This window comes from Passer domesticus, chromosome 1 (genome assembly GCF_036417665.1).
Source record: "Passer domesticus isolate bPasDom1 chromosome 1, bPasDom1.hap1, whole genome shotgun sequence".
Taxonomy (NCBI): Eukaryota; Metazoa; Chordata; class Aves; order Passeriformes; family Passeridae; genus Passer; species Passer domesticus.
Window position 1 is genome coordinate 51,016,101 of NC_087474.1, and position 25,745 is coordinate 51,041,845.

Genomic DNA, 25,745 nt, shown 5'->3' on the forward strand with positions numbered 1-25,745 from the left:
GCTGGAGGGTGGGAAGACTGCAGCCATGGACTTTTAGCCAGGGCATGTGCTACCTGATAGGCAGACCCAACCTTGGGGGAAACAAGCCACTGTAGTGCACAGAGCTTCTGGGACTGACACCAGAGTCTATTGCCCCTTGCATGGCCTTGTTTGGGTACACACAGTACAGTGTAAGACAAACGTGCTTTGGTCAGTATGTGGATTTCACACAGCATGAAGATCACTCTTCTAAAACATAGGCATAGACAATGCTTTCTCTTGGGGGACCCAAAGTAAGTAGGATGGCAGAACTTCCATCCAGCATAACCAGTATACCACCAGCTCTGCCTTTCACCCACTCCTTAATTTCCTCCTCAGTGGATGTCTCATTCCTTTCCTAGTCTCATAGCACTCAACAGTGTTCTCCTGTGCTGTACACCACTTGAATGTCTAAGCTGCAGTTGACATTTTGTCTTGAAGAGCCCCATTTTGCATACTGTAGCATCCAGCTTCAGTTGCTCTGTTGTATGTAGGGAGCAATGAGTCTAAAAATGGCAGCTAGGGCATGAACTCATCACTTTGCCCATCCTGATACTGATATATTTGTAGAGCCAAGCTGATCACTCTGCACTGTTGGGCTCCCATGGAAAAACTTCATGGGGGATCTCAGAGTCCATGCTGACTTCACATAGCACAGTCAGTATGGTTTGAGTTTCTCTAAATATGGTTAAAAAGGGGTGGGGGGAAGGTGCCTCTGTGGTTTTCTGCACAAAATTTGTTAAGTGTTGTGTCTAATATTTATAAACTATTCATTTATAAACTACTCATTATTTAAGTTCACTGCTTACTGCACTTGTAATCGACCTGGCCTTTTAACCTTGAGCAATAGCTCAAAAGAGAAAGCCCCATGCAAGCTCTTAGTTACCTTTGTAGCAGCCTCTCCAGAGGGTGTGAGTGGGAAGAACACCCCAACATCAGCACTCCAGCTGCTGGGGAGGACATCTTGGGGAGCTTGACTTTCCAGCCATCATTCTCAATAAATAGCCTGCAAAAGTCAAGGCAAAATCTTATGCACTAATCACTGGCCATGTGTCAGGGACGTGGGCTGAAGTGTAGCTTGGTGAAGCCTGAGGGGAACATCCTGGTACCAGTGGGAGTAGGAGCTGCCCCAGCTGGCAGCTGCTTTGCAGGGAGAGGAGAGCCCTCCTGTGCAGAGGCCACCACCCTTGGGGCATGCTGGGGCACTACCAGGGATTAATGCCAGTGCCTGCCTCCCTTCCTTCAGCAATTTGCCACTGATGGACCCAGTGGATTGTGGTTTCTCCCTCTGGTCACCTCATATTATTCCCAAGTCTTTTTCAGGTCAACTGCATCCCAGGACCCCATCTTCTGCCTAATATGTGTTCTGCAGTCTTTGATGTAACACCTTGCCTTTGGCTATAGTTCATGTAATGTTCAGGGAGCTTATTTTCCTAAATTTTACAAACTAGCCTGTGCAGGTCATCTGTCCCTCTTTGTTATTTAGAACAACAGCAATGCTTGTGTCATCTGCAGGAATCCTCAGCAGTGATTTGAAGTCTTCTTAGAGATCACTGACAAAACCATATGAAGAAAACTGGGCTAAACTCAGGTTATCTTTCAGCACCTCAATGGAAATAACCTCTCTCAAAATTCCCATCTATTATTCACCTTTGGAAATCAACTTTTCCCCAAACTGTAGAAACGATTCCTGTTTCTTTGAAATTTTGGTCATATTTACAGAAAATATCTGTATCAACAACAGTTTTATCCTAAGACATTCAGAGGGTAAAGCTTAAATCTGGGCTAGTCCATCACGTTGATGTACTTGCTCCAAATTTATACTGGTATCAGCAAGAGAAGAATTTAATCCCCCATCCAGTTCACATTGAAGCCAGTGGAAAGACTGATTTCAGCACATCCTGGTCTGGCCTTAATCTCTGGAGGATTAATAAACATACATGCAGAATTAAATAATGGCAACAAAGAAGAAAAATAGAAATATTGGTAAATGATATTGGGGAGGGAAAAAAGCACTCTGAGGAATTAATAAGGTTGAATCTTTCATTGTCAGAAACACTGTGACTTTGGTGAGGTCTTCATCCAGAAGCAAGTTGATTTGTCTGTGATTATTTGTTCTTTCAGGCAATCACACTCACCAGCATCAGACCATCTGTCATGATGCCTCCATCCTTTGCAATTTAGGATGTGACTTTTGACGTTGAAGGGCAGGTCTCCACTCCTAATTTGAGTTAGGAAGGGAAACTTAAAATTACATTTATCTGGAAAAGTTGTTTTTGTCAAGTAAATAGAAATAAGAAACCATCTGGGAAAGCTTTCCCTCAAGGCATGTTCTTTTTCTCCACTAGGGTGTTAGTTTTGGTAATTTTTGCAATTACAGTTTCCATCTAAGTATTTTTAAGAGCTGTGTCATTGTTTTGGTCCCAGTGTGCCTAAAAGATGGAATTAATCTCAGCAACTGCATTACTCTAAACCACACTGTTTGAGCAAGAACTTGCTAAAGCCACATGAGGTTGTTTTTCACAGTGTTTTAAATTATAGTATTTGGATATGTGCAAAATCATTATCTTCTGCGGAAGAATTTCCAGTGCCCAAATGTTGCTGTCATGAAGCTGAAACTGGACTTTTTAGGCATTGTATGGGTTTGCAAACACTGTTCTCGAGGGAAAAACGTGTGCCAGCATGTGAGCACTGTTTGTACTGCTCACCTGCTTCCCAGCTTTCTTTTCCACAACTTCCCATGGCACACTGCAGCAGATTTGGTTTTCCTTTTGTGTCACGGTGAACTTTCCTCCCTCTTGAAATTCTTCCTCAGTGAAACATACTCAGTAAACATACTCAACCCAGCAATACTGGGTAATTTCTCCATCCCTTCTCTCTGTAGAGCTGAATATGTGTGAATATATGAAATACTTCTATGTGAGTGATTGATTACATAAAATGTAATGTCACTTTCTTATTCCAGCCTCTGATACTTCATGCCCTGTTTTCTTTAGGGAAAACATTGCATGGTTCTTTCTCTTTTTAATAGGTTAATCATGATGACAAATGTCCTGTCTGTTCTAGTACTTTGTTGTAAGCTTAAATATAATTATTTTGATCATTTGACAGCCAGTAAGCTGCACTTTGCTGGTTTCCACTGCACGTTATGTGGATCCATTTGATAGCTTTAAGGGTATGCTTTGAAAGTGGCTAAAAAAATACCTGATATAGAGAACCTGCCCTTAGAGCCGATGTACATATTTATGCTTAAATGGCAAGCATCTTCATTTCATTTCAGAGTGCCTATTAGATGAAGGTCTTCATAAAGGGGAAACAGTTTTTCCCCCAGGAAAAGTCATGGAGATGCAGTCTATGGCCAGGATCCCCTCTGTTGTGCAGGAGTGACCATGGGGATACAAGAAGCAAGGGTTGGGATGGTGTGATTGCTCATACAGACCCAAATTGAGCAGTATTTCCTTTAAAGTTATTCCAGTTCACTTGGAAGGTATTTTCCCCCATGCTGATGAAGGTGTATTGGGTGTGGGCAGCACTGATGATAGCACACCCAGTAGTAGCATTATCTCCCCAGGCATTCAGTGGCAGCTTTGCATCACAACCAAGCACCCAGCAAGGTACTGCTCTTCCCTAAGTACCTAAAAACAATCAGAAGTTAAATTATTGCCAACAAGTGAGGAGAGGAACATTTATAAATGCACTGTCAGATTAAACAAATATCTCTTATCTACAAGTTTTGTGTTATTGTCAGTAATGGCTAGAAAACATGCAAAAGTACATAAATTTATCATACTAGGGCATATATAGTTGTAAGTGACACATGAAGCATGGAAATGGACTTGCATATATCTGAAATTGCCTTTGTGAGTTACTATTTGATGTGTCTATCAGAGCTGAAGGGAGACTAACACAGGCTAAGCATGGATAGAAACAGAGGGTGATTTGGGGATTGGTGATAATTTGGTTTCAAAGCATTCTCTGGAGTTTTTCTCAAGTCTGGAGCAAATATGCATGACAGGCTTGGGACTTCAGTAATCAGAAATTTTCTGGGGAAAAGATGAAAACAGATTTTACTTGTATCAGTGCAATTGCTGCAGGGACCATTTTGTTTAATCTGAGCTTGTATGGATTTGGGAAAATATTGTCGCTTAGCATTACAGCAGTATGGATGCCCCCTCTGTCTCCCTACCATCACTTGGGGAAAATGCCTTTTAGAAAATGCTTTGGTTTCATGCTACTACTTGAGGCTGCACAAGAAAAAAGGGGCCAAGGAGCAAAGGGTTGCAGTGGGTGAACCAGTTTGCATCACCTAGAAATACTCCAAGTTTAAGGCAGAGAAGGGGAGGAACAAACATGTCTGTGGACACACAGAAGCTTTTAGTAGCCAGGACAGCCAACCCTGCACTTTTCATTTGTCAGTATAGTGTGCCTCTTTCCTGAGCCCTTTGATTGCTCATGCCTTATACAGCACCTACATATGGGTCGTTTCAGCAATATCTAATTTTTTTTTAGGCTGCCTGTTGAGGTAATGCTGCAGCTGATTCAAGATCAACATCACTTTGGCATTTCGGAATTGCAGCGTATGGGCTAAAATCTATATCACATATAATTTAAATGCTTCATGGTAGTAATCCCATGATGCTGCCCTGCAGAATTCTGGGTTGCCCCCCTGCAATACAAGTGGTGGCTGGGGCACTAAGGGCCCAGCAGATCACCCTGGATGGGATAGAAGAACCCTGCACTCCCAGCATGCAGCACTGCCACAGACAGCAGCCTCTTGGGATGTGCCCTCTGTGTCAAAACTTTCCAGACCAGTTGTGTTTTTATTATATTAACATCACAGATAAAAGCAAAGCTTTCGTTTTTCAGGGATCAGCCCATACCCTGAAGTTCAGTTCTGGATCTTGGCTTTTCTACTGGTCAGGAATGTTCTCACCCTAAATGTTTTACTCTCCCTTTTAGCTAAAATGTGTAAGTGTTCACACAGAACATATATTATACGGTACATGCTGCCATAACCTCCAGCAGTACCATGCAAGTATCCATGCCCACCACTGTCTCCTAAACCTGGATAGTGCTGGCTTTGCTACACACTGAAACAAAATTACATGATGAATGTATTACATGTGGCATCAGAATCTGTCCTTTAGAGGACAAGTAGGTTGAGTTCAATAGAGGTTAAATCGTAATAAATTCCATCCACTCCAGTATGCACGTCCCACTTAAAACTCCGTAGAGCAAGGCAAACACCTCATTGTCTGCGCTTTAGACTCTGGCCAGAGTGGCATTCACACTGTGAATTATATACAGATAATTATAGCATGTATCTTTTTAGAACAGTTTCCATAAGCAAAGAAATTGCAGGAATGGTGTTACTCATCAGATACAAGCAGGCCATTTTATTTTCTTTTGAAATGTTCTAGTTGGAAAATTATTCTGCACTGTTGCCTGAGCTTGGTAATACTGCTGCAGGGATTTACCTTGTTTTGTTTGATTTGGGTTTTATTTGCTCAGCATATACTGCTTATGACTCAGGTTCTCACTTGGTAAATACTGGTGTGATGAAGTCCACTTTGTGGATGTACTTAGATCCCGTATATCTCTTAGAGCAATCAAAAATTTGTGCATGAGGGAGAAAGCTGCACTGAGGTGTTCTGGCTGATACTCTGACAGCCACATTAACAGAAGCAGCCCTCTTTATTCCGCTCTGTAGATTGTAACTAACATCTCATCTACAGCTACTCTTTACTGGATGGAGGATGTGATGAGGGGACCAGTGGTTTTGCATGTAGCTTAAAACATTTTTGGTAGAGAACCACCTAAGTGCTCTCTGCTCACAGTACAAGGGAAGAAAGGAGGTCCTGGGGAACCAAGCTGAAGCCCTTTCAGAGCTTGTTGTGTTTGGGTTTCCCTCTGAAGCTTCACAAGCAGGGAAGATCTTTCTCTTGGCTATTTTATTCTGCCTCCTTACTGTCTTCTGAGCTGTTTCCAATGCATGGAGCACTATGGTGAACCAAATCAACAAGCTTTCCTGAGCTAAAATACCCTCTGTCCAATTATTTATTTATTGTCCTATATAATTTGTAGTTTGGATTAACTCTTTGGCATGGTTCCCTGAGAGGTCCCATAGGAGTGGGAGAGGGAGAAGTGCAAGAGTAACCATGCCCTCTGACTGCTGCCTCAATCTTGACTTAGTAAGCAGTGAAAAAGTCTGTCTTTCTCAAGACAGCTGGCCCAAGTTCAGTGCTCCAACACTTGTCTGATCCCAAGAGAAGCACATTCAAATGAATGCAGTTTGTCTTAGGGGTTGTTTCAGCAAGCTGGGCTGTTTTACTCTATGATCTGCATAGTCGGTCGAGGGCACGGGTCGCCAGGAGGATGCCACCAGGGAAAGCTCCTCCTTCCAGTTGTCCTTTGGTTCAGATGAAGCATAAACACTGCAGCTTTTGCATTGGGCCTGTCTTGAGTGTTGGGGCAGATCTTTGCTGGTAACCTCAGAGATGCCCCTAGTGCATCAGGCACATTTGGGGACCCTGAAGACCACAGCAGGATGACTTATATGTTTTAATTTCTGTGAGCAGGCTAAAGTGCACCTGTTCCTGCACTGTGTTGGAGTGCTCTCCAAAATCACACTATTCTAAAGATCAAATATGAGATGCCTAAACTGAGCATCCAAGCTGAGGGTTTGAACAGTCTGAGAATATGTAATTACTGGTTTTTCCTTGGCTGTAGGATAATATTGCTTAAAATGCCAGATGCCCTCTGGGATGACTCCTTGACTTTTCCAGTCAGTTCAAAGACTCTTCATCCCTGTCCCCAACAGCAACATATATTCCAGACCAGATTAGCCATATGACAGCATTTCTAACTTTCAAAATGTGACCACTCCGCAGAATAAAAACCTACCCATGACTCTGATAATTTGTGGTCCTTGTACTTGAAGCACACATCAAATACAGATTTGAAGTACGAACACAATGCAACAGTTAAGTTTGAAACTGGAACAGAAACTAAAACAGAAAATCCCACTTAGAATTTTTAAAGTAAGTGTTAAGAAATTCAGAAATTCAAAATATATAAAAAGGGTCAAGCAGCTTAGATGATGTACTCAGAGCCTGTCACAGTGTTCCCATTTACCAGCAGTTGTCGCTCTGATTCCAAACACTGTAATGTTTCACTAGATATATAATGAGAAAGAACTGAGGAATGTGAATGAACAGCCTTGCTTTAAAGATGGTCCAGAGTATTTAATCTGTTATCACTGTAACTCCTAATGCTGATGATTGTACTGAGAAGTACCACATGTTCAGTGAATAGTTTTGATGATTGGTAAGCGTGTTTTTATCACTGTCATTATGTTGTTTTTCCTACTAATAAAGCATCAGTTGTTCGGTAAATCTTCAACAGGTGTTGTCTTTTGTTACTAGAACTGAAACATATTTCCAGCTTTGTCAAGAGTCTTTGTTATTTGCTTTGCAGCACCCCAGTTTGTGATTGGTGCTTCTGTGAATTATGGCTCTACAAAAGTACCGTTTCTTGTATTCATTTCTCCAAGTTAAAAGAATATAATTCTTTCAATATGGAAAGCTGTGCAGTCAGGCTGGGGTTGCATTATGCACACAATGAGATAACAGCCTCCTTTTGCTCCCACCAAAGAGCAAAGTGGAGCTGAAGGAGCCTCTGGAAGGGGTTGTGAAGTTTTTTACCACATTGTCTTCTATATAATTCTCCTTTGCTGTGTATTAGCATAACTGAGAGATATGTTCATTTGACCCCTGTAGGGATAGCACAGGGAATAACTGTATGAGTACAAATTTTTTCAGGGTTGTGTCTGGTGTTTTTCTTCAGAGCAAGTTTGAATTTTGCTCACTCATTGCAATCAACTACAATGTTGGTAACTTTTTTCCAGTTCCTCTAGATTTAATAAAGCACAGTAATATAATTTCAGGAGGGGATTAATTTTTCCATTGTGCTGTTATAAATATTTGGAATCTCACTGGTGCTCTGTGTGACACCTCTTCCTTCCCCACCAGGCAGAAGTGGATTTGAGTGCCAAAGATGAATATGCCAGAAAATCTCCTGAATCTGTCATACTCCCAAAATGTCAGAGTGGCAAGAAATGTGTAAGCCCTGGAGGTTCAGTTAGACCTTAAAACCTGAATATGTAGCTTAAGGGGTCCTTTAGGAAGTTCCCTTTCCTCCCTCTGAGCTTACAAGAAGACCCAATGCCCCTGAAAGTAATGTAAAATAGGTCCTCAGGAAAATCACCTTTGGTGATACCTGGCAGCATGCCAGTTTCAGTAGTGTTCAGTGGAACTGTATGAATGTCCTCTCTTCAGGAACTGAGTTATGTCTGTGATGCAGAAAACTTAGTGCTGCCTATGTACAAAAGGCTCATATTAGAGCTTATCTATAACAGAAAGTGATGGATGGTTATTCCAACTCTAAATTCTGGTACATCTCTGTCCCTGGGAAACACGGCATATTCCTACACTATTGCCATTGGGGTCATGACAGATAATATTCTAGTTTCATATGAAGCTGATGCTTAACTTACTGTGGTGCTTTTAAAGATAAGTGAGCAACAAGTCTTTGCCCTGTAGTTATTTTTCCTTTCCTTGATGGAGCTTTCTCCTTTCCTCCACAGTTTGTCAAGGGACAAATAACAAGCTGACCCAGCTGGGACATGTGGAAGACCATTTCACCAGCCTGCAGAGGATGTACAACAATTGCGAGGTGGTACTCAGCAACCTGGAGATTACATATGTGGAGCACAATCGTGACCTCTCTTTCCTGAAGGTCAGTGTTCATGACCAATGGGGCCTTCTCTGCTACAAAACATCCTACTCCATTTTTTAAGTGCAAAGGTTGAGCTGCTGATAAAATTCTGTGGTGATCCAAAAACATAGCTAGCTAAGGTCAGAGAAATCGCAGCCTACAGTCTAAGCATACCTGTAGGCTGCAGGATGTGCTCGACCCTACTAAAAAAGTCAGGTACTTTGAGAAATAGCTTTTCAAGCACTTGCCAGCCTGTGCTGGGTGCCATGCAGATGGGTTTCTTCTCATTTGTAATTAGAATTACATTCTTACCTATTACCTCACTTCTCAGAGAGCAAAAGGCTTTGTGGTGCTGTTGGGCAAAGCAAAGCACACTGCAAATGGCAGACTGTGAAGTGTGGAGGCCTTTTCCCTGCCCTCCACACTGCGATCTCTTCCCCTGCCATGGTGGTGAGTCCTTCTCCAGCCTGAAGTGCTCACACCCTCAGCAGGCAGGCAAGTCCTGCGCAATAACTTCCCACATGGATTCTTGAAGTGATCTTGAAGATAATCCCCTGTGATTGACACATGGACTACTCCCATCTCAACATTTGTTTTGTGCACAAGTTCATGGGCAAATTAAGGCAAGCTGAGGAGGGAGTGAACAGAGGAGGGATGTTAAAATACAGCCACAGCATGGGGAGGAGCCATGGGTGACATGGGGACCTCCAGGTTCTCCACCAGCAAGCAACAAGCAATATCAAAAAATCTGGTCTGAACATATGGGTTACAAATATGATGGTGTTGCCATTCTTCTTTCCCAAACACAACCTGATCAGGGATCTCAGGGTTCCAAGGAATGTAACAAGTCTCTTGAAAATTTACTGGTAGTCTTCATAGAAAAGGAAAATATTCTTATCATTTACAGTGATTTTTGTAGGGGATAGAAATGCATATGTTTCACAGTGCAAGACAGGAATAAACCAACATGCAGGAACAGTACTTCACTTGTCTTTTTATCCTGTAAAGATATATATTTAAGAAGGAGAAGGTTGCCTATTCTTCCCCTCTGATGAGCATGGGAAGAGGCACATGTAAAAGCCTGAATCAGGTGGTATCTGTGTACTGCCAGTTGCTCAACACTAGAAAAGTATTTATGGAAAGCATCACACTTAGTCATTTCATACATCAAATGCCCTTGCCCCTTTCCCTGCATCTCCTAGTCAGCCCCACGTATCCTTACTTGGGGACAGAACCAGGGGTATGATGGACCTATGGAATGACCCCCTGGTCACTGCTGAAAGGGTGAGTTTATACATGCTTAACTATGAAGGTTTTGTATATAGTCACTTTTTCTTCTTGGATTTATTTATTTTTAGTGAGTTTAGGTGGTCTCTTATCCCTTAAAATTGAAAGATGGTGGATTGGAGGAGTTGGAGGAGGAAAGCCATTATTGAAGAGTACTATGAATTAAGCACCTTGTTTCTTCTGTTTCTCTCTCAGACAATACAGGAGGTTGCAGGCTATGTGCTCATCGCCCTTAACATGGTGGATGTCATTCCCCTCGAAAACCTTCAGATCATCCGAGGCAATGTGCTGTATGACAACTCTTACGCCCTGGCTGTTTTATCCAACTACCACATGAATAAAACACAGGGACTCCGACAGTTGCCAATGAAGCGGCTTTCAGGTGAGACACGGGCAAGAAGTGGAGGCACCTCTAAAGCCAACTTCACTGTCAGTTTATTGGTGTCAAGATCTATTGGAGATTGCCTCTCAAAGTCATAGGCCATCAAAATCAGCTTTAAGAGCAAGGATCTGAATGTAGTTTTCTAATTGCTTTCCTGCTAGCCCGTCTTCTGCAAAAGACAAAGAAAACTCATCAAGATTCATCTTTGTTCCCGAAACTGGCAAAGAAGCATCCATTTGTTATTTGGTATTACTTGATTCCAGTGCATACATATTGATATTTTCTGTTAGATCCCTGTGGTAATTGGCAATATGTGTGTCTCATGTGGTCTCTGGCTGGGCACACCAGCAGTGCCTACTCTGCTGACCACTGTGGGCCCCAGAGGTGGCACCAGGCAGAAGACTGCACATAGTGGCATGTTGGTGGCATCTGAGAAAAGCTGACTGTCATTCTGATCCAGGTGTTGGTTACACTGTAAGGAGTGCTGATGCCCTGCAGATTGTTCCTTTCTCTCAGTATCATGTGACTGAGGTGGAGAAAGATGTAACTTATTTCTGTTTACTTAGATCAGAGACATTTTGGGGATTGTCTCTGGGGCAAATAAGGGATTTGCTTCACTTAGCAATTAATTTTTTTTTTCTTTAACAGAAATTCTTAATGGAGGTGTTAAAATCAGCAACAACCCCAAACTGTGCAACATGGATACTGTTCTTTGGAATGACATCATCGACACAAGCAAGAAACCTCCAACAGTGCTTGAATTTGCAAGCAACCTGTCTTCTTGTGAGTATTAACTTAGGAAAAGTGCTATGTGTCCCTCTCCATTTCAGAGAGTAAAATGAACAGCCCATCTTTCATGCAGTGGGTTCCTGGTCCAACAATTTCTAATGAAGGCCACCCAGCTCTGTTCCAAGAGAAGTGCTTTCATTTCTGCACCATTGGCCTAAGACATAATTTTTCATTACAGTTAGGTCCTTAACTCATAGCTCGGCAAAGTTCTTGGGAATGTTCCTCTTGATTTAAGACAATACCATGCATATGTGCTCAGCGCAGAAAAATATGCATTCATTTGCTTTCTAGCAATCTTCTGTTTAAATTGTAAGGCCCTGGTCTAGAAAAACCATATGGTTAGCTTAATGGAGTTACTTGAAGCCTTTTTAGAGCTAAGGCCCAAGTAATGCCATAAAATTCTCCTGTTTTGGGCTGCACAGATTACCCTGGCAAAAGTATTAATAAACAGGTGGATAAATCTGACACTTAAGATCAACAGGGAGATGAGGGGATATTTAAAAGTTTGTACAGCATATGCTTAGAGCAGACTCAAGCTAATCCTTCAGCCTTACGAGTCCCTCGTAAAATCCCCAGTCGTTTCACAGAAAGGAGGGTTTATTTTCATTTCTGAGCATTTCATTTCTGGCATTATAAATTGGCAGGAAAACATATTTTCTTTATCTTCTTCCAGTTGCATAATTGCCTGAGAGCTAATAGCCAACTTCTGTGTTGACTTATTTTTCTATGGAGCCCTGGCGTAATCAAGGAGTTGCAAACTATACATGTCAGCACAGGAGTTTGGCTCTGAACACCACAGAAATGTTAACCTTTAACTTTTCAACTTAAAAAAAATAAAGTTCTTTGGTCCTACACCAAATCAATCAACTCTTGGACAACTATTGGCATTTGTTCAGCTATTTGATGGCTGACGGAGGGAAGGAGAATCACATGCTGTTAGTGGGAAGAAACATTTGAGTAAGAAATGTCTTTTAAATGTAGTGAATTCCACATTAATCTGCTAAGACAGCCTTTTAAAGCATTAATAATGATCCCATACTCTAAAATAAGTTGTTTCTCTGGGACTTTGCTTGTCAGTAAGAGAAAGAAGAAGAATAGAGCAAGGAGGGAAGAATGGGAAAGAACCCAGCACTGAACCCTCGAGGTCAGGCAAGGTGTCTGTCCATCCTGCCCACTTCTCCATTAATCATCCATCTGCAGCATAGTCCTGCACAAGGAGTATTTTTGGCAGAGCATGGGAGGAGGGCACAAAGCAGACAAGTCAAATTGCTTTGTGGTCAGAGTAGCTGGCACTTGCCTGTGAATCCAGTTGGATTTGTTTTCTTTTTAGAACTGCCTGGTTCAGAAACACTGATTTACATGTGGCCTGTAGTGAGCAGCTGGTACATGCCTGAATTCAAGCCAGTGGTGACTTGCCATTGCATGAAAACCCCAGCAGAAGGGCCAGCCGGGCAGTAGCTGAGATTCCTTGTTCCTGGGAAAAATATGCCTCTTTCGTAAGCTAGACTGGCTGGGTATTGTGCTCGCTTGCTCAAAGGTGTGGAGGTGGAGAGCTGCACGTAGGAAAGCAGAGGTGAACAAAGCAGAGGTGAACAAAGGATAATGAATTCAGCTCTCAAATTTTTTGAGCACTGTTATGTAGGTGCTTCCTATCCTGGTTTATCAGGAAGGAAATCTCAAGTCATTGTTTTCTGTTGTTCATGGTACCTTGTTATTTTCTTCATTACAGAATATTATACTCTCTCTTGTGTTTTAGGTCCCAAATGCCATCAGAACTGTACAGAAGACCACTGCTGGGGTCCTGGTGAACAAAACTGCCAGACATGTAAGCCTGCAGATTAGTTAAGAAATAGCTTGTGTGCTCTAACACACATACTACATTTCTGTCTACTGAAAAACTAACCGTAATTATGCAAGTAGGAGGCTTCCTTGATACTAAGAGAGAAGGAGAAACATCCATTTACAAGTGCGTGAGATTTTGCAACAGTTTATTTTTCCTAAAGTAAAGGTTGAGGAGGTAATTAGTTTCACTGCTTTTTTTTTTTTCCTTTAAAAAGTGAGGAAATACACTGGGTTTTGTTTTGCGAAAAGTTTGGTGGGAAACTGCGGATCTAGTAATCATGCAAATGGAAGCAACATCCTACATTCAGTTTTCCATTGCAAATAGTCACCTGAACCTAAGTTTTTTGTCTGCAAATATCAATCCAAATTTGTGTGACTTAGAGCTTGAGGAAAGAGGAGCATATACCCTTCCTGTCTTCACTTAGTGTAAGCTTCAGCTTTTGTCAGTTTGGCTCTCGGGGTGGACAGTGGCTGTGCATACAAAGCCCTTCCTGGGTCGGTTCCTGCAGCTGAGGCTGCACAGCTGTCCCAGGAGCTTGCGAAATCTCAGGTCTCAGCCCTGCAAGCTTCCAGCATTTACAAACCCGCGCTGGAATCAGGAGGTTGACGAGTGCATGAAACAAAATCTTTTGCGGGCTCTTGCTCGCCTCTCCAGGCATTTGAGAATCTGGCCAACTGAAAATGTATCCCACATTTCCATATGTGGGAAAGTTTGGGGGATACGTCTCTTTCTTCTGGAAATGAATGTGGGATATCTGTATGAAGTAAAATTGTTTGATGTAATATATGTCTCCAGCAGGAAACTCTAGTCAATAGTTATCAAAGTGATGAGGAGCTTTATTCCCCTGCTAATTCTTATGAAAAAAATTGTATCAAAATGCTGTTCATGTAGAACAATGTGCCTTTTATTCCCATTTCTAGTTGAATGGAGGAGCTGCTATCAGAGAAGCTAATACATACTGTGGAAATAATCTGTTTCCTTGAAAATGTATTACCTTACTTACAGGTCTACAAGAAAAAATAAAGTAATACAGTTTGGATACAGAACTGTGTAATAGAAAAAGAATATATGATTTTGAAAAATCACTGTTGTATACCCTGTAGCTGTCCATTTTTTGAAATAATATTATGTTAATTAACAACCATGGTTTTCAGACTTACAGGAATTTCTGATAATATTGCTACTCATTTGTGCCAACTGTGAAGTTGATAACAGTTACCACAGTGCACAGCTGAAACGCTCAGGATGCTGTATGAAGCAGAGTAGCCATCAGGTTCTTCTGGCACCTTATGCCAGACTTCGTGGATCAGTTTTGTGGGTTTTTTTTAGAGAACAAAACAATCCCGTTTTGGGTATCTGGTACAAAAACATGGTAGCCATTTTTAAAAAATTGTTCTGATTATCCTTTTCTCTGCTTTGATATTCAAATGGAGAAGCTTTCCCAATTCTCAACAAAATGTTGCAGGCAGTTTTTGCTTCCCTGCAAAAAGCTGGACCAGGGCCAGTTCCTTCCTTTGGGTTGTTGCACTGGTGCAAACCCTGAGGGAGTTGTGTAATGAAGATAAAATTTGGCCAAGGATTTGAACATTAAAGAAAAATAATTCAATGTGCATATGAAATCTGCTTGCTGAGTGAGTCTCCCTATCCCTGCAAATTTTGGAAACATTTTAGTGCTTTAAAGGGATATTTTACAGCACCACACCTACAATGCACAGTTTCCAGTTATAGTATGGCAATTCTGTCACATTGTTTTTCCCAAAGTTAGCACTATAATAGTAAATTTTCTCAATGAAATGGAGACAGATGTCTCCATGTCTCTGTCGCCCAGCTATAAGATGCAATGACTGTCACAGAGTTTTTCTTGGTCTAGGCATTGGTGCAACAGGGTTGTTCTTTCTAAGCAGGACATATTTCCTGGCTGGGATCAGAGTTCTTAGCACCTCATAAGAGCCAAGATAATTACAGGCTGAACATGACCCCTTCTTACCACCACCCACACTCCTCTCACCCCTCCCAAACTTTGGCCTTAAATGAGGACAGAACGTCCCATGAGGAAAATCTAGCACAGAACCTGCACCAGACCTTTTCTCCATATTTCTTGATCTCATTACAGCAAATACAGCTGATGTTTTTCATTTGTTCTTGTATCTTCCAGTAACAAAAGTCATCTGTGCTCAGCAGTGCTCTGGGCGGTGCAGGGGAAAGGTGCCCAGCGACTGCTGCCATAACCAGTGTGCCGCGGGGTGCACCGGGCCTCGGGAGAGTGACTGCCTGGTAAGGATGCTGCACCACCACCACAATGGCTTCAGGCCCTGACACGGCGAGCAGGGCTTTCAGCTGCATGTCCTCTAGACTTCTTCAGCCCCAGAAGGCATCCTGAGGGATGCTGACCTGGAGGGTGCTCCAGGGCTTCCCTGCATGGGGGGTTGGTGGGAGGGAAGATGACATGACCTTCACAGCACCCTGAGCTGGTCTTTACTGACTCTGCCCATGGACCTTCCTAGTGTGTTCCAAACCAATGCTAGTGCCTTTGACTGCCCAGTGAGCTCCAAGTTGTTGCAGAGCATCTAAGTGTTTGCTGTAGGCAACTTCCCCACATGAACAGGCGCACAGCTGCCCGCACGGTGCAGCAGTTATCCTTGTACTCCACAGCTGTGATCCACAGCTTTGCCTTGTACCCCTTAGCACTGACTAGTAGTAATCTTGGTTTACTAAAGCAGGATCTTGTAAGGGAAGTAAAGAAGTGATGTGTTTTCATTTTTTTGCATTTCACCAAACTTCATGTGTGAAATCCAGGTTTCCCTTTCTGCTTTTAACTTGCCACAAATGCACTGTATTTGGGGAGCCCTGGGGCAGTGAAGACAGAAGAAACAAATGGTGCTTCTTTAGGGAGTAAAGGTCCCATTGCCTTTCCACAAGAATTTCAGGGGTTTGATGCATGCCGTGCTTTTAACTCTTCCCCATGTTTGCTTTATACTTCATTGAGAATTAAGGGACATCTCAGTAATCACCATAGAAATCATCTGACCTGGATTTTACTGTTGTTGCCTCTTTTCCTGGTTTCCTTTTAAGATTGCTATGATCCCCTTACTGGCTTACAGGGAAGACAGTTACTCTCTCTCATCTGGAAAGCTAGGGGAGACGAAAGGGAAAAAGAGAGTCATTATTAATTTAACGCAGATTTAGATTGGAAGAACCAACTTGCCCTTCATAAATGCCTGCTAAATTGTTCATTACCTGCAGCCAAATATAATGGCTTGAGTTTAATATTTAGCCAGAAAAGTCAGTAATTGGCAGGAAAGGACTTGATTTGATTTAGGTTATTAAAAACTGGCCAAGAAAAGTACAGTTTGTCTTGATCTGGTTCCTGCTTGTAAGGGAAAATTTTTCTGTCTAAGGCATGCAGATTTACTCCTGTTCCCACGTGAATCCCAGCAGCTCTCCGCCAGAGTGCCAAGGTTTCTTGTTCAGAAAAAGAAAAGTTCATAGGTTTTTTTAAAAAAATTACTGAACTCCATTGCCCAGCCTGAAGCAACCTTTCAACTTCAAAGCCTGAGGGACCATCCCTGTAGCTGCTTGGGGTTTCCATTAGAGCTAAGCAGGAAGCAGATGAGGCCATCAGACTGTTTTGAAGACCTGATGTAAAATCACTGTCGTTTTTTAAAGAAAAGGTAGTTTAGTGGGTGTTGTTGTTCAATGACAGGCATGCCGCAAGTTTCGGGATGATGCTACGTGCAAGGATACATGTCCCCCATTGGTCCTGTATAACCCCACCACTTACCAGATGGATGTGAACCCTGAAGGAAAATACAGCTTTGGAGCCACTTGTGTGAAGGAATGTCCACGTAAGTTCATTTCAAGCTGCAGCCCCAGAGGTGGAACGTTGGAGAAAAAGGAGGAAGGGTCCTATGTCATCGCTCTGTGTTTGTGATCAGGTGAAAAAGCACTTGTTCACTTCAGTGTCTGTGGGAGCTGAGAACAGGTGACAAAGTGAGCCTCTTGAAACAGTCTGCATCCATCACCTTTCCTGGTTTTAAATCTTTGCATTTTGACTTCTGAAAATTTTTCTCATGGTGAAGAGAAAGGTGTCTTCTAAAAACCATTAAAACAATAGCTATAATGGGATCAATGCTATGGATTACCAAAGCATTATCAACTCTTAACTGGTTCTTAATTAGGACTGTTAAAAAGTAATTGATTTTAACACTCTGTCTCAAGGACTGTGATCATTGTTTTCTCTACAGATGCTTGCTTTTCCTTTCTTCCTGTTCCATTTTGGTATTTTTTAATCCATCGGGACTTTAACATGGTTTCATCCTTCTGTGACCATTCCCCTCCCTGTAAAATGGTGATAGCACTGTATGTTCATCTACCTTCAAAGGATGTTTGTGATGTTAATGCCTGTACTTTCCTGAGTGTGCCAAAAGCTCAAAACCCTTTTTTCTTACAAGTCTTGAAGTGCTTGTCTGGCCCTCAAAGCATCCCCCTTGTATTTCAGTCACCTTTGTATCCTTTTTTTTTCCAGACAACTACGTGGTAACAGACCATGGCTCCTGTGTTCGCTCATGCAACGCTGATACTTACGAAGTGGAAGAAAATGGTGTTCGGAAGTGTAAAAAGTGTGATGGGCTATGCAGCAAAGGTAAAAAAAGCATGGAATAAACCAGTGAGGCTTTGGGGTGATAGAGAACTTACTAGGAAAAGTGCAGGTAGTTCTGGTCTTAGTTAAGTGCAAACTCAAGATAAATCAGATCCAGTAATACTTTGGAGATCTGACAAGAGGTTTGATCAGGAAGCTTGACTGTGGAGCATGCCCTCTAGGTGGGATACGCCACAAGTACAGTAGATAAAACTGTGTGTTGTGTGCATGTATATCTTACACACCAGCCTTCTCCTCCATTAGTCCTTCCCTGGTCTCATCAAGGGGAATGGAAATGTGACAAAGAGAGAAGGGAATATGCTAGAGCCTGTGTGCAGAGATGCTCAGACCAGAGATGCACAGCTGGACAAGCAGGAAGCAGTTATCCTGTGGCACTTTCTGAAAAGCAAAAATAGGCAAAAGATTTATGAAACTCATCTTAGAGTGGCTGGTTTGACTATACGGGAATTCTTGCTGAACTTGTGGCACCTCCGTGTTTCTACCCTGCCATGTGACTGGGCTTCACTTTTGTCTCCCCCTAACTTTTGTATCTCTCCTTTAACAGTGTGCAATGGCATTGGAATAGGTGAACTTAAAGGGATCCTCTCCATAAATGCTACAAATATCGACTCCTTCAAAAACTGCACCAAGATCAATGGGGATGTCAGCATTCTCCCAGTTGCATTTCTAGGGTGAGTTACCTGCTGGCCATCAAGCACTGAAAGAAAAGTCTAGGGAAAATACAGGCTAAGCTGTTCTTTTCCCAATTTCTCATTATGTTTGTTTCAGTGATGCCTTCACGAAGACCCTACCTTTGGATCCCAAGAAACTGGATGTCTTCAAAACAGTCAAAGAAATATCAGGTTAGCAGTGAATTTAAGCTGAGTGGTTTTTGACTGATACTGCCAAAAACACAAATGGGGAGGAGGGGAATTTTTTAAGCACATGAAGAGAAGTGCATGCAAAGTGTTTCTTGTCTCTGAGCTAACAAGGGTCACTCTTAACCAAGGTGGTCAGCAGCACATTGCCAGCATTACGCCCACATAACCCATACTGGTCTTCCATCCAAGGTGTGTGGTTTGGCCAGAACATCCCTCCTGCCGAACTGTCAGTCCTAGAGAAAAGCCAGTGGAGATCCTCAGCCACCCAAGAAGCCTGTGGTGATGTAGAGGCGTGCCACTCCAGCTAAAAAAAGCCAAGTGTGTTTCTATTTGTGGAAAACCTTTCAGCAGCTCCTTAGGGAAGCGTGCTCAGTGGCTTGCGTCATCCTTATGGAGACACCCTCTCCAGCCTGATGAGTTCTTCCTTGGGCTGAATGTGTCTCCATGAGCACAAAGCAGCCAGCAGAGCACTCAGCCACCGTCTTGCACCAAGTATCAATTAAAAGTAGTTGTGTTCAGCCCATTATGCAATGAATGTAACATCGGGGCTGGGTCTACAGACACAACTCCACTTCTCCTCTTCTCTCTCACCTGTATGGTTCCCCTTCAGGGTAGCAGTGACTAACTGCAGAGCTTCATACAGCAGCCTGCAATTTTCCACATTCTCCCCTTCCTCCCAAACACCTCAGCTGAGTGGGGAATTCTGCTTGCCTCAGAAAATCCACTACACGTAGCTATTCTGCTCTGTTCCTGATTTTCAATTTTCCTCTTCCCTGAGGTCAGCTGAAAAATGAGATGGAGTGCTGCCTTTCTCCCACAGATCCAGAGTCTGCAGCCTCTCAGCCAGGGTATCTACTGGCAAGAGCCATCGTTGCTGGTGACTCGGTGTGGCAGGATGTGCAGCTCACCGACATGCTCTGTTGCACTCCTAAGCCCTCATGGTGGGCTGAGAAGTAAACTGTTTATTAAACAAGGTTTAAAAATATCTCCTTGCTCCCTAAAATGTCATGTTAGACTTTGAGATCCTTCAGATAAGCATAGGGAAAGTACAAGTGCCTTCTCCTGGTGCAGGATTTGCTACAGGAGAAGGTTCTGCTGCTAGTAGTAACAGTGAGTTTATTTCCATTATGGTTATTTTTTAATCTTCTTTTCCTCTTGCAGGATTTTTGTTAATTCAAGCCTGGCCTGAGAATGCTACTGATCTCTATGCTTTCGAAAATCTGGAGATTATACGAGGCAGAACAAAGCAGCAGTAAGTAAATCATGTGCCACAGCCACTCAAAGAGAAACCCTGTTTTGAGCTGCTCTTGTCTGAGCACATGAGGTTTCAAGCGGTGTGAGACTCAGGTGTCCCTAAACTGATGGAAAATGGGGCAAACCCTGCAAGGAGTAGAACACCATCTCTGTAGCATAGATAATGTGCCCTAGGAGCAAAGACTCAGCTCTGTGCCATGTATGGATGGCTGCCCTGAGCCTGCTTTCAGGACCAGGGTTTCCCCCACCATCCTGGAAGCACAAGCAGAAAGTGCTCTTTACAGTCTGGGGTAGGTCATAATGTGATCAGAAGCACTATGGGATTTGAGGCAATTGGGCAGTTGTGGATGGAGGCTGCCGAGCAGTGCAGACATCAGCAATGCTTCCAAGTGCCCTCCTAGGCTTGCCCCAGGAGGAAGAGTGACTTGGTGGACAAGCACAAAATAATAGTTGCTTTACCTACAACCATTGTTCCACATCATTTATTTGTCAGAACATGTGTGTCCTGACAGTTTTAACTTAAAAAACCCTTGCAAAACCAAATGTGAGTATTGCAGTTGTTACGTAAGAGGCGTGGTATGTACATGGCATTAAGTTTAGAAGGCTAAGAAGAACCTTGCTTGAAGAAAATGCAGTTCACAGCAGGACACATTTGACAACTAAAAGAAAAACATGCTGAGTAAATCCTGCTTACTAATTACCTTTCTTGCCTGTTTTTTCTATTTGTCTATCTCCATTTTAGTGGCCAGTATTCCCTTGCCGTTGTTAACTTGAAAATACAGTCCCTAGGGCTGCGCTCCCTCAAGGAAATAAGTGATGGAGATGTTGCCATTATGAAGAACAAGAACCTCTGCTATGCTGACACCATGGACTGGAACAGCCTGTTTGCAACTGAGAGCCAGAAAACGAAGATTTTACACAATAGAGATAAAAATGAGTGTGGTAAGTGAGTGCTGCATTCCTGCTCACCATCAAAGCTCATGCTGGAATTCAAAAGCTTGCTTTTTCATGATTCAAGCAAGGCTTTTTTCTCCATGTTCCTCTGGCTACAAAATTCATTGGTGATACTGCTTTAATAAAAGGTGAAGGAAGAGTGGGATTTTTTTTTTTCCCACCAAAATGTGGACTTTGTGGTGTCCAGCAAATCAGGAGCTTCTTCACTACTATGAACATGGTGAAGCCATGTCACTTAAAGGACACAAAAGCTAACTCCTAACACGGACCTTTTTTAACAAGGTTGGAGCTGTTGTTCAACCATACTGCTATTGAATGCAGTGGTCCCTGGGCCAAAATCTTTTTTTTTTTTTTTTTTTCCAGAATATGATTTTGTTGTATTTTAGAAATTTGTCATAGAAATACAGAATGGTTTGGGTGAGAAGGGAGCTTTAAAGGTCATGTAGGCCAACCCCCTGCTGTGGGCATTGATGTCTTTCACTAGACCAGGTTGCTCAGGGCCCCATCCAATCTGACCCTGAACTTTGAGGAATTAGGCATCCACCAATTCTCTACGAAACTCAGCATCTCACCACCCATTGCAACTACGTCTTCATTGTATCTAAATCTATTTACTCTTTCTATGTAAAAGCATTTCCCCCTGTCCAGTCACTACAGGCCTTGTTAAAAATTGTTACAAGTGCACTTCAAGTACAAAAAAGCCCCAATAATGTTTCTCCAGAGCTGTCTCTTCCCCAGGATGAACATCCCCAGCTCCCTCAGCCTGACTTAACTTTATTATACATCTGTTAAGCTGTCACAGAGGAGATCATTGTTATTTTGAACGGCCAGAAATCACTTAATTTCAGGCTTTGGGATTTAGAGAAGCATGATTACTCCTCTTCTACTCTACCAGAACCATTCATATCTGTTTTGGAACAGGCTGGGGAAACTGGTTGGCCAGATGGAGTGAGAATGGAGAGTTTGACCTCTCTCTTACCTTGACATTCATGTCTTTTCTTGTCCCTCTTTCTCTCTCAGCTGCTGCCAAGCATGTTTGTGACCCCCTGTGCTCAGACGTAGGCTGCTGGGGCCCAGGGCCCTTCCACTGCTTCTCCTGCAGGTTTTTTGATCGTCAGAAGGAATGTGTGAAACAGTGCAACATCCTGCAAGGGTAAGGTGTCTCAGGGGTGCTCTAGGTTTTGGTGATGCTGTAGGGGCTTTGGTTTTTAAAATGCTTTGTAGCTAGAAAGAGAGCAAGAAGCTGGGTCTCTGGTTGCATGGGATTGCCCCAGCTTGCAGAGACGTTGTGTGAACACAGTACCTAGCTAAGGTACTTCTCCTTCACCATTCAGTATTGCTTAGGAGTTTGCTCCTGACATGGTGACTGCTAATAAAACATCCCCTTAAGCCCACAAGGAGACTATTTGGAGGCCCAAGGACGCCTTGGGCTTCCTTCCCATAGGAAAGAAAGGAGTTTAAAGCTCAACCTGTGGCTATCATGTCAAGAACACTGTGTGAGAGCCATTCTCTGGGAGCTCAGTCATCACCAGACCCACGGCTTTGCCGCTTGATAGACTTCCCCCCTCTTGTATTTGCTCAGATGAGCAGCTCACTCTTGCAGTTTGCAAAGTTGCAGTCAAGGGAGAATGAACTTTCATCCGAAAATGACTGAGAGCAGCAATTTCAGAAAAAATTATTGCCTCAGCCTCACTCAGGACATGGAAAAAATATTGCTGCCTTGCGTGTCAATTCAACAGGTGATGCAGGTGGAAAAGGCATGTCTAGCAGCAAAATTACAAAGTCTGACTTTTAAAGTTCCTGAGTATTAAGCAAGTACTTGTCAGGCTGCTACTGCCTCTGATGTTTGTATTTCTCTAGTGGTTTGCAGTTTAGCAGCTATCTTTTTTTTTAAAGTGAATTCCCTCTAGCAGCTATTATAACCTGAAGGGCAGATCAGGGCATTATTTTGTGTCAAATGATGGGTAGATTTAGTTTAATTAATAACACCATTACTTGAAGTGGAACAGCTTTATTGCTATTAAAACCATCTGTTCCCAACTTTCATATTTTAATGATTCATTGTGTGTTGTAGAGAGGACATGAATTTAATTATCAGTGCCTTGCTGTTTAACTTTTCTAATTATTATTTGTAGCCTTGGAATTACTTGAACTGTTTTTGCTGATCTCTTTGCATCACTACCATTTAAAAGCTTCTAGAAATGGTTGTGAGTATTCTGTGACATTAGCTTAAAAGGGAAAGTAAACTAATTTGTAGTGTGCAATCTGGAGTGCCATGTGTTTCACTGTCAACCAAATTTCCCTTACTCTTACGTCCTCCTGGTTGCACTGAGCAAGTACTACTGGTGTAGCCAAGAGGGTCCCTCCTCCTGTCTGAGCGTCATCATCATCATCTGAATCAAATGTGGAAAAGTCTGGAACATGAGAGAAAACCACAATTTATCACTTGCTATTATTTCTAAGGTTTAAATGTTTCTCCTTTTTTGTTGTTGTTTTCCAGGGAGCCAAGAGAGTTTGAAAAGGACTCCAAGTGCCTCCCCTGCCACCCTGAGTGCCTGGTGCAAAACTCCACCATGTACAATGCAACCTGCACTGGACCTGTAAGAGTAGATTCATCTTAGCAAACCTGAGCCTCAGATCACATATTAATATGTATTTCCCATGTTCAGATAATCCTGAGGTCGCATTTTAACCCTATTTGAGGTGAAACAGAGAATGGGAGTGGTTAGAAGTCAAGATCTTGGGGCAAGATCTTGGGGCAGGATAGGAAACCTCGGGGTGTTAGCTTTATTTTCTGACAGGTAATCCACAGTCACAGACATTGTAGAGTCTTTAATATTTTTTAAAATATTAAATTTTGTATTTTTTAAAAAAATACTTACTTTGGCAAATATGGCAAAAATTTGAGTAACATGTAACCACTCAAAGTTGATGTGAAGACATTAGAATCAAACTCAGATCTTAATTGCAAAAGTCTAGTTCTCTCTCTTTTCTTTTTTTTTTTTGAGATCAAATCTCTTGCTTCCATCACAGGTCCACCTCTGTGTTATTTAGCCCAACTCTTTAAACCTCTTGCCGCTGCCAGCAGCCTCTGAGTGTTTGACCCTTGATCATTGTTGTGGTTTAGGAATGGTACTCCCCAACTTAGTACTCCCACTGGGACTCTCCAAATGACAAGCCACTCACTCACTCCCTCCCCCACTTCCCCTGTGGCAGGCTAGAGAGGAGAACTGGAGCATAAGAGGGGAAAATCACGGATTGAGATAAGAACAATTTACTGGAAACAGCAATGAGATAAGAAAAGGAGCAGTAACAGCAACATTAGTAACAGTGTACAAGAAAGGTGAAAGATTCTGATGTAATTGCTCAGAACCAACATTACCCCACTGTTCCTTCTACCAGGCTTGCTCAACCAGAAGGAACCCCTTCTCCCCAGAAGAAGCTCCTTCCCCCTGCCCCTGGGGGAAAGAGGTATAAATGAAGGGATATGGAATAACCTTCATGTCCTCCTGGCTACTGCAAAAATTAACCCTATCCTGTCAAGAACCAAGACACCCATCATCAGTTTGAAGAGTCACTGCTCAGTAATGTGAAGCATTTCCATCCTCCCTCCTAGCACCATGGCCTCAAGGATGCTATTTACATTATAAACTCCTTTAGGAGTGACCCCCTGTTCCATATTTGCCTAACATCTACTAATCAGTCTATTACAGTGGCCCTTAGACATTACAGTGATTAAAATAATCTTCCTATAGCGTGTCTTACTTTTGTCCCACTACAACCAGCACTATGGATCTGGTCTGGTTTTTCTCCACAGTAGAATTTGGCCCACAATTGGTGGTTCCCCTGCTTTAAAATATTTAGGTCATTCATGGTGCTGTTACAGTCTTAATAAAAACAGCTCTGTCAAAAATGGCCTAAGGCAATGCCTTTAAATACAAACTAAGTGCTTTTCAAAGCAGAAAAAAAAAAATGGACTCCTTGGGCTGCCTTCATCATCCTATGCTTCTTCCTAACAGAGGAAAGAACCTGTGCTGAGAAACCAGAAAAATAATGATTTTATTCCAGTTTTTCAGGGAGGTATCAAGAGGTCTATATCCACTATTTTAAATTATGCGACAGTAGATTGCACCAGGTAGCAACCAATCTGTCTGCTTTTCAGCTGGTCCCTTATCAAGGTGTCATTAAATTCTTCCCCATTTAAAATGCAAAACACAAGTTTTCCAAGCAGACAGAAGGCAGAGGTGAAAAAGAAGCAACATTGTAATGCAAGAAAATATTAGCTTTAAGCAACAGGAACTGTCTTTTGTATGGTCCATCCTGCAAGAGGAATTGCTTGCAAGAATATCAGGTAGCAAGGTAGTAAAACCAGACAATGCTGAACACTTCCAGCAGTAAAAGGCATTTAGATTTATCTTCTGAATTTCTTCCTGAATAGGAATTATAAACAAGTCGTTTCTCTCTGCAGGGCCCTGACAATTGCATGAAGTGTGCCCATTTCATAGATGGCCCTCACTGTGTGAAATCCTGCCCAGCAGGGGTTCTGGGTGAGAATGACACCCTCGTCTGGAAATATGCTGATGGGAATAATGTTTGCCAGCTCTGCCATCCAAACTGCACCCGGGGGTGAGTAAAACCTGGGACTGAATGGTGACAGGGAAGAAAAGAAACAGAGAAACAGCTTGTCTCAAGCTCTTTCTCCTCCTGACAGGCCCATGTCAAACCACTGAGAGGAACTAGCAGGAAGCAAGAGAGATCAGGAGGACATGGTTAATGTAAGCAGAGTGTGGCAAACTTTGCAAGTAGGAAATGGTCAGTGGTACTTTGTCTTTATGCAGAAGGAAAGAAAAAAAAATAGTTTAAGGGGTTTGAAACAGGCTTGTTTGATAACTTGAAAGAATTTTACAGGACTCACCCACCACT

General features: G+C 42.5%; 1 protein-coding gene and 1 long non-coding RNA gene across 6 annotated transcripts in view; one reads left to right on the plus strand and one right to left on the minus strand.

Annotated features, from left to right (window-relative positions):
- EGFR (epidermal growth factor receptor) overlaps nucleotides 1–25,745 on the plus strand; it is a 152,556-nt gene that overhangs the window by 100,182 nt on the left and 26,629 nt on the right. For all 5 annotated transcript variants that reach the window (XM_064419560.1, XM_064419553.1, XM_064419567.1 and 2 more), the window contains 14 exons: nucleotides 8,663–8,814; nucleotides 10,276–10,462; nucleotides 11,111–11,245; nucleotides 13,008–13,076; nucleotides 15,250–15,368; nucleotides 16,798–16,939; nucleotides 17,620–17,736; nucleotides 18,299–18,425; nucleotides 18,523–18,596; nucleotides 19,776–19,866; nucleotides 20,611–20,810; nucleotides 21,843–21,975; nucleotides 23,323–23,422; nucleotides 25,291–25,448. In XM_064419560.1, coding sequence (XP_064275630.1) covers nucleotides 8,663–8,814; nucleotides 10,276–10,462; nucleotides 11,111–11,245; nucleotides 13,008–13,076; nucleotides 15,250–15,368; nucleotides 16,798–16,939; nucleotides 17,620–17,736; nucleotides 18,299–18,425; nucleotides 18,523–18,596; nucleotides 19,776–19,866; nucleotides 20,611–20,810; nucleotides 21,843–21,975; nucleotides 23,323–23,422; nucleotides 25,291–25,448 — 1,804 coding nt within the window. The remainder of the gene's footprint in view (nucleotides 1–8,662; nucleotides 8,815–10,275; nucleotides 10,463–11,110; nucleotides 11,246–13,007; nucleotides 13,077–15,249; nucleotides 15,369–16,797; nucleotides 16,940–17,619; nucleotides 17,737–18,298; nucleotides 18,426–18,522; nucleotides 18,597–19,775; nucleotides 19,867–20,610; nucleotides 20,811–21,842; nucleotides 21,976–23,322; nucleotides 23,423–25,290; nucleotides 25,449–25,745) is intronic.
- LOC135300278 (uncharacterized) lies at nucleotides 16,114–21,941 on the minus strand. Its single transcript, XR_010362132.1, has 3 exons — nucleotides 21,802–21,941; nucleotides 16,876–17,066; nucleotides 16,114–16,226 (listed from the first exon to the last, which is right to left on the minus strand). It is a non-coding gene; the product is annotated as an uncharacterized LOC135300278 (long non-coding RNA).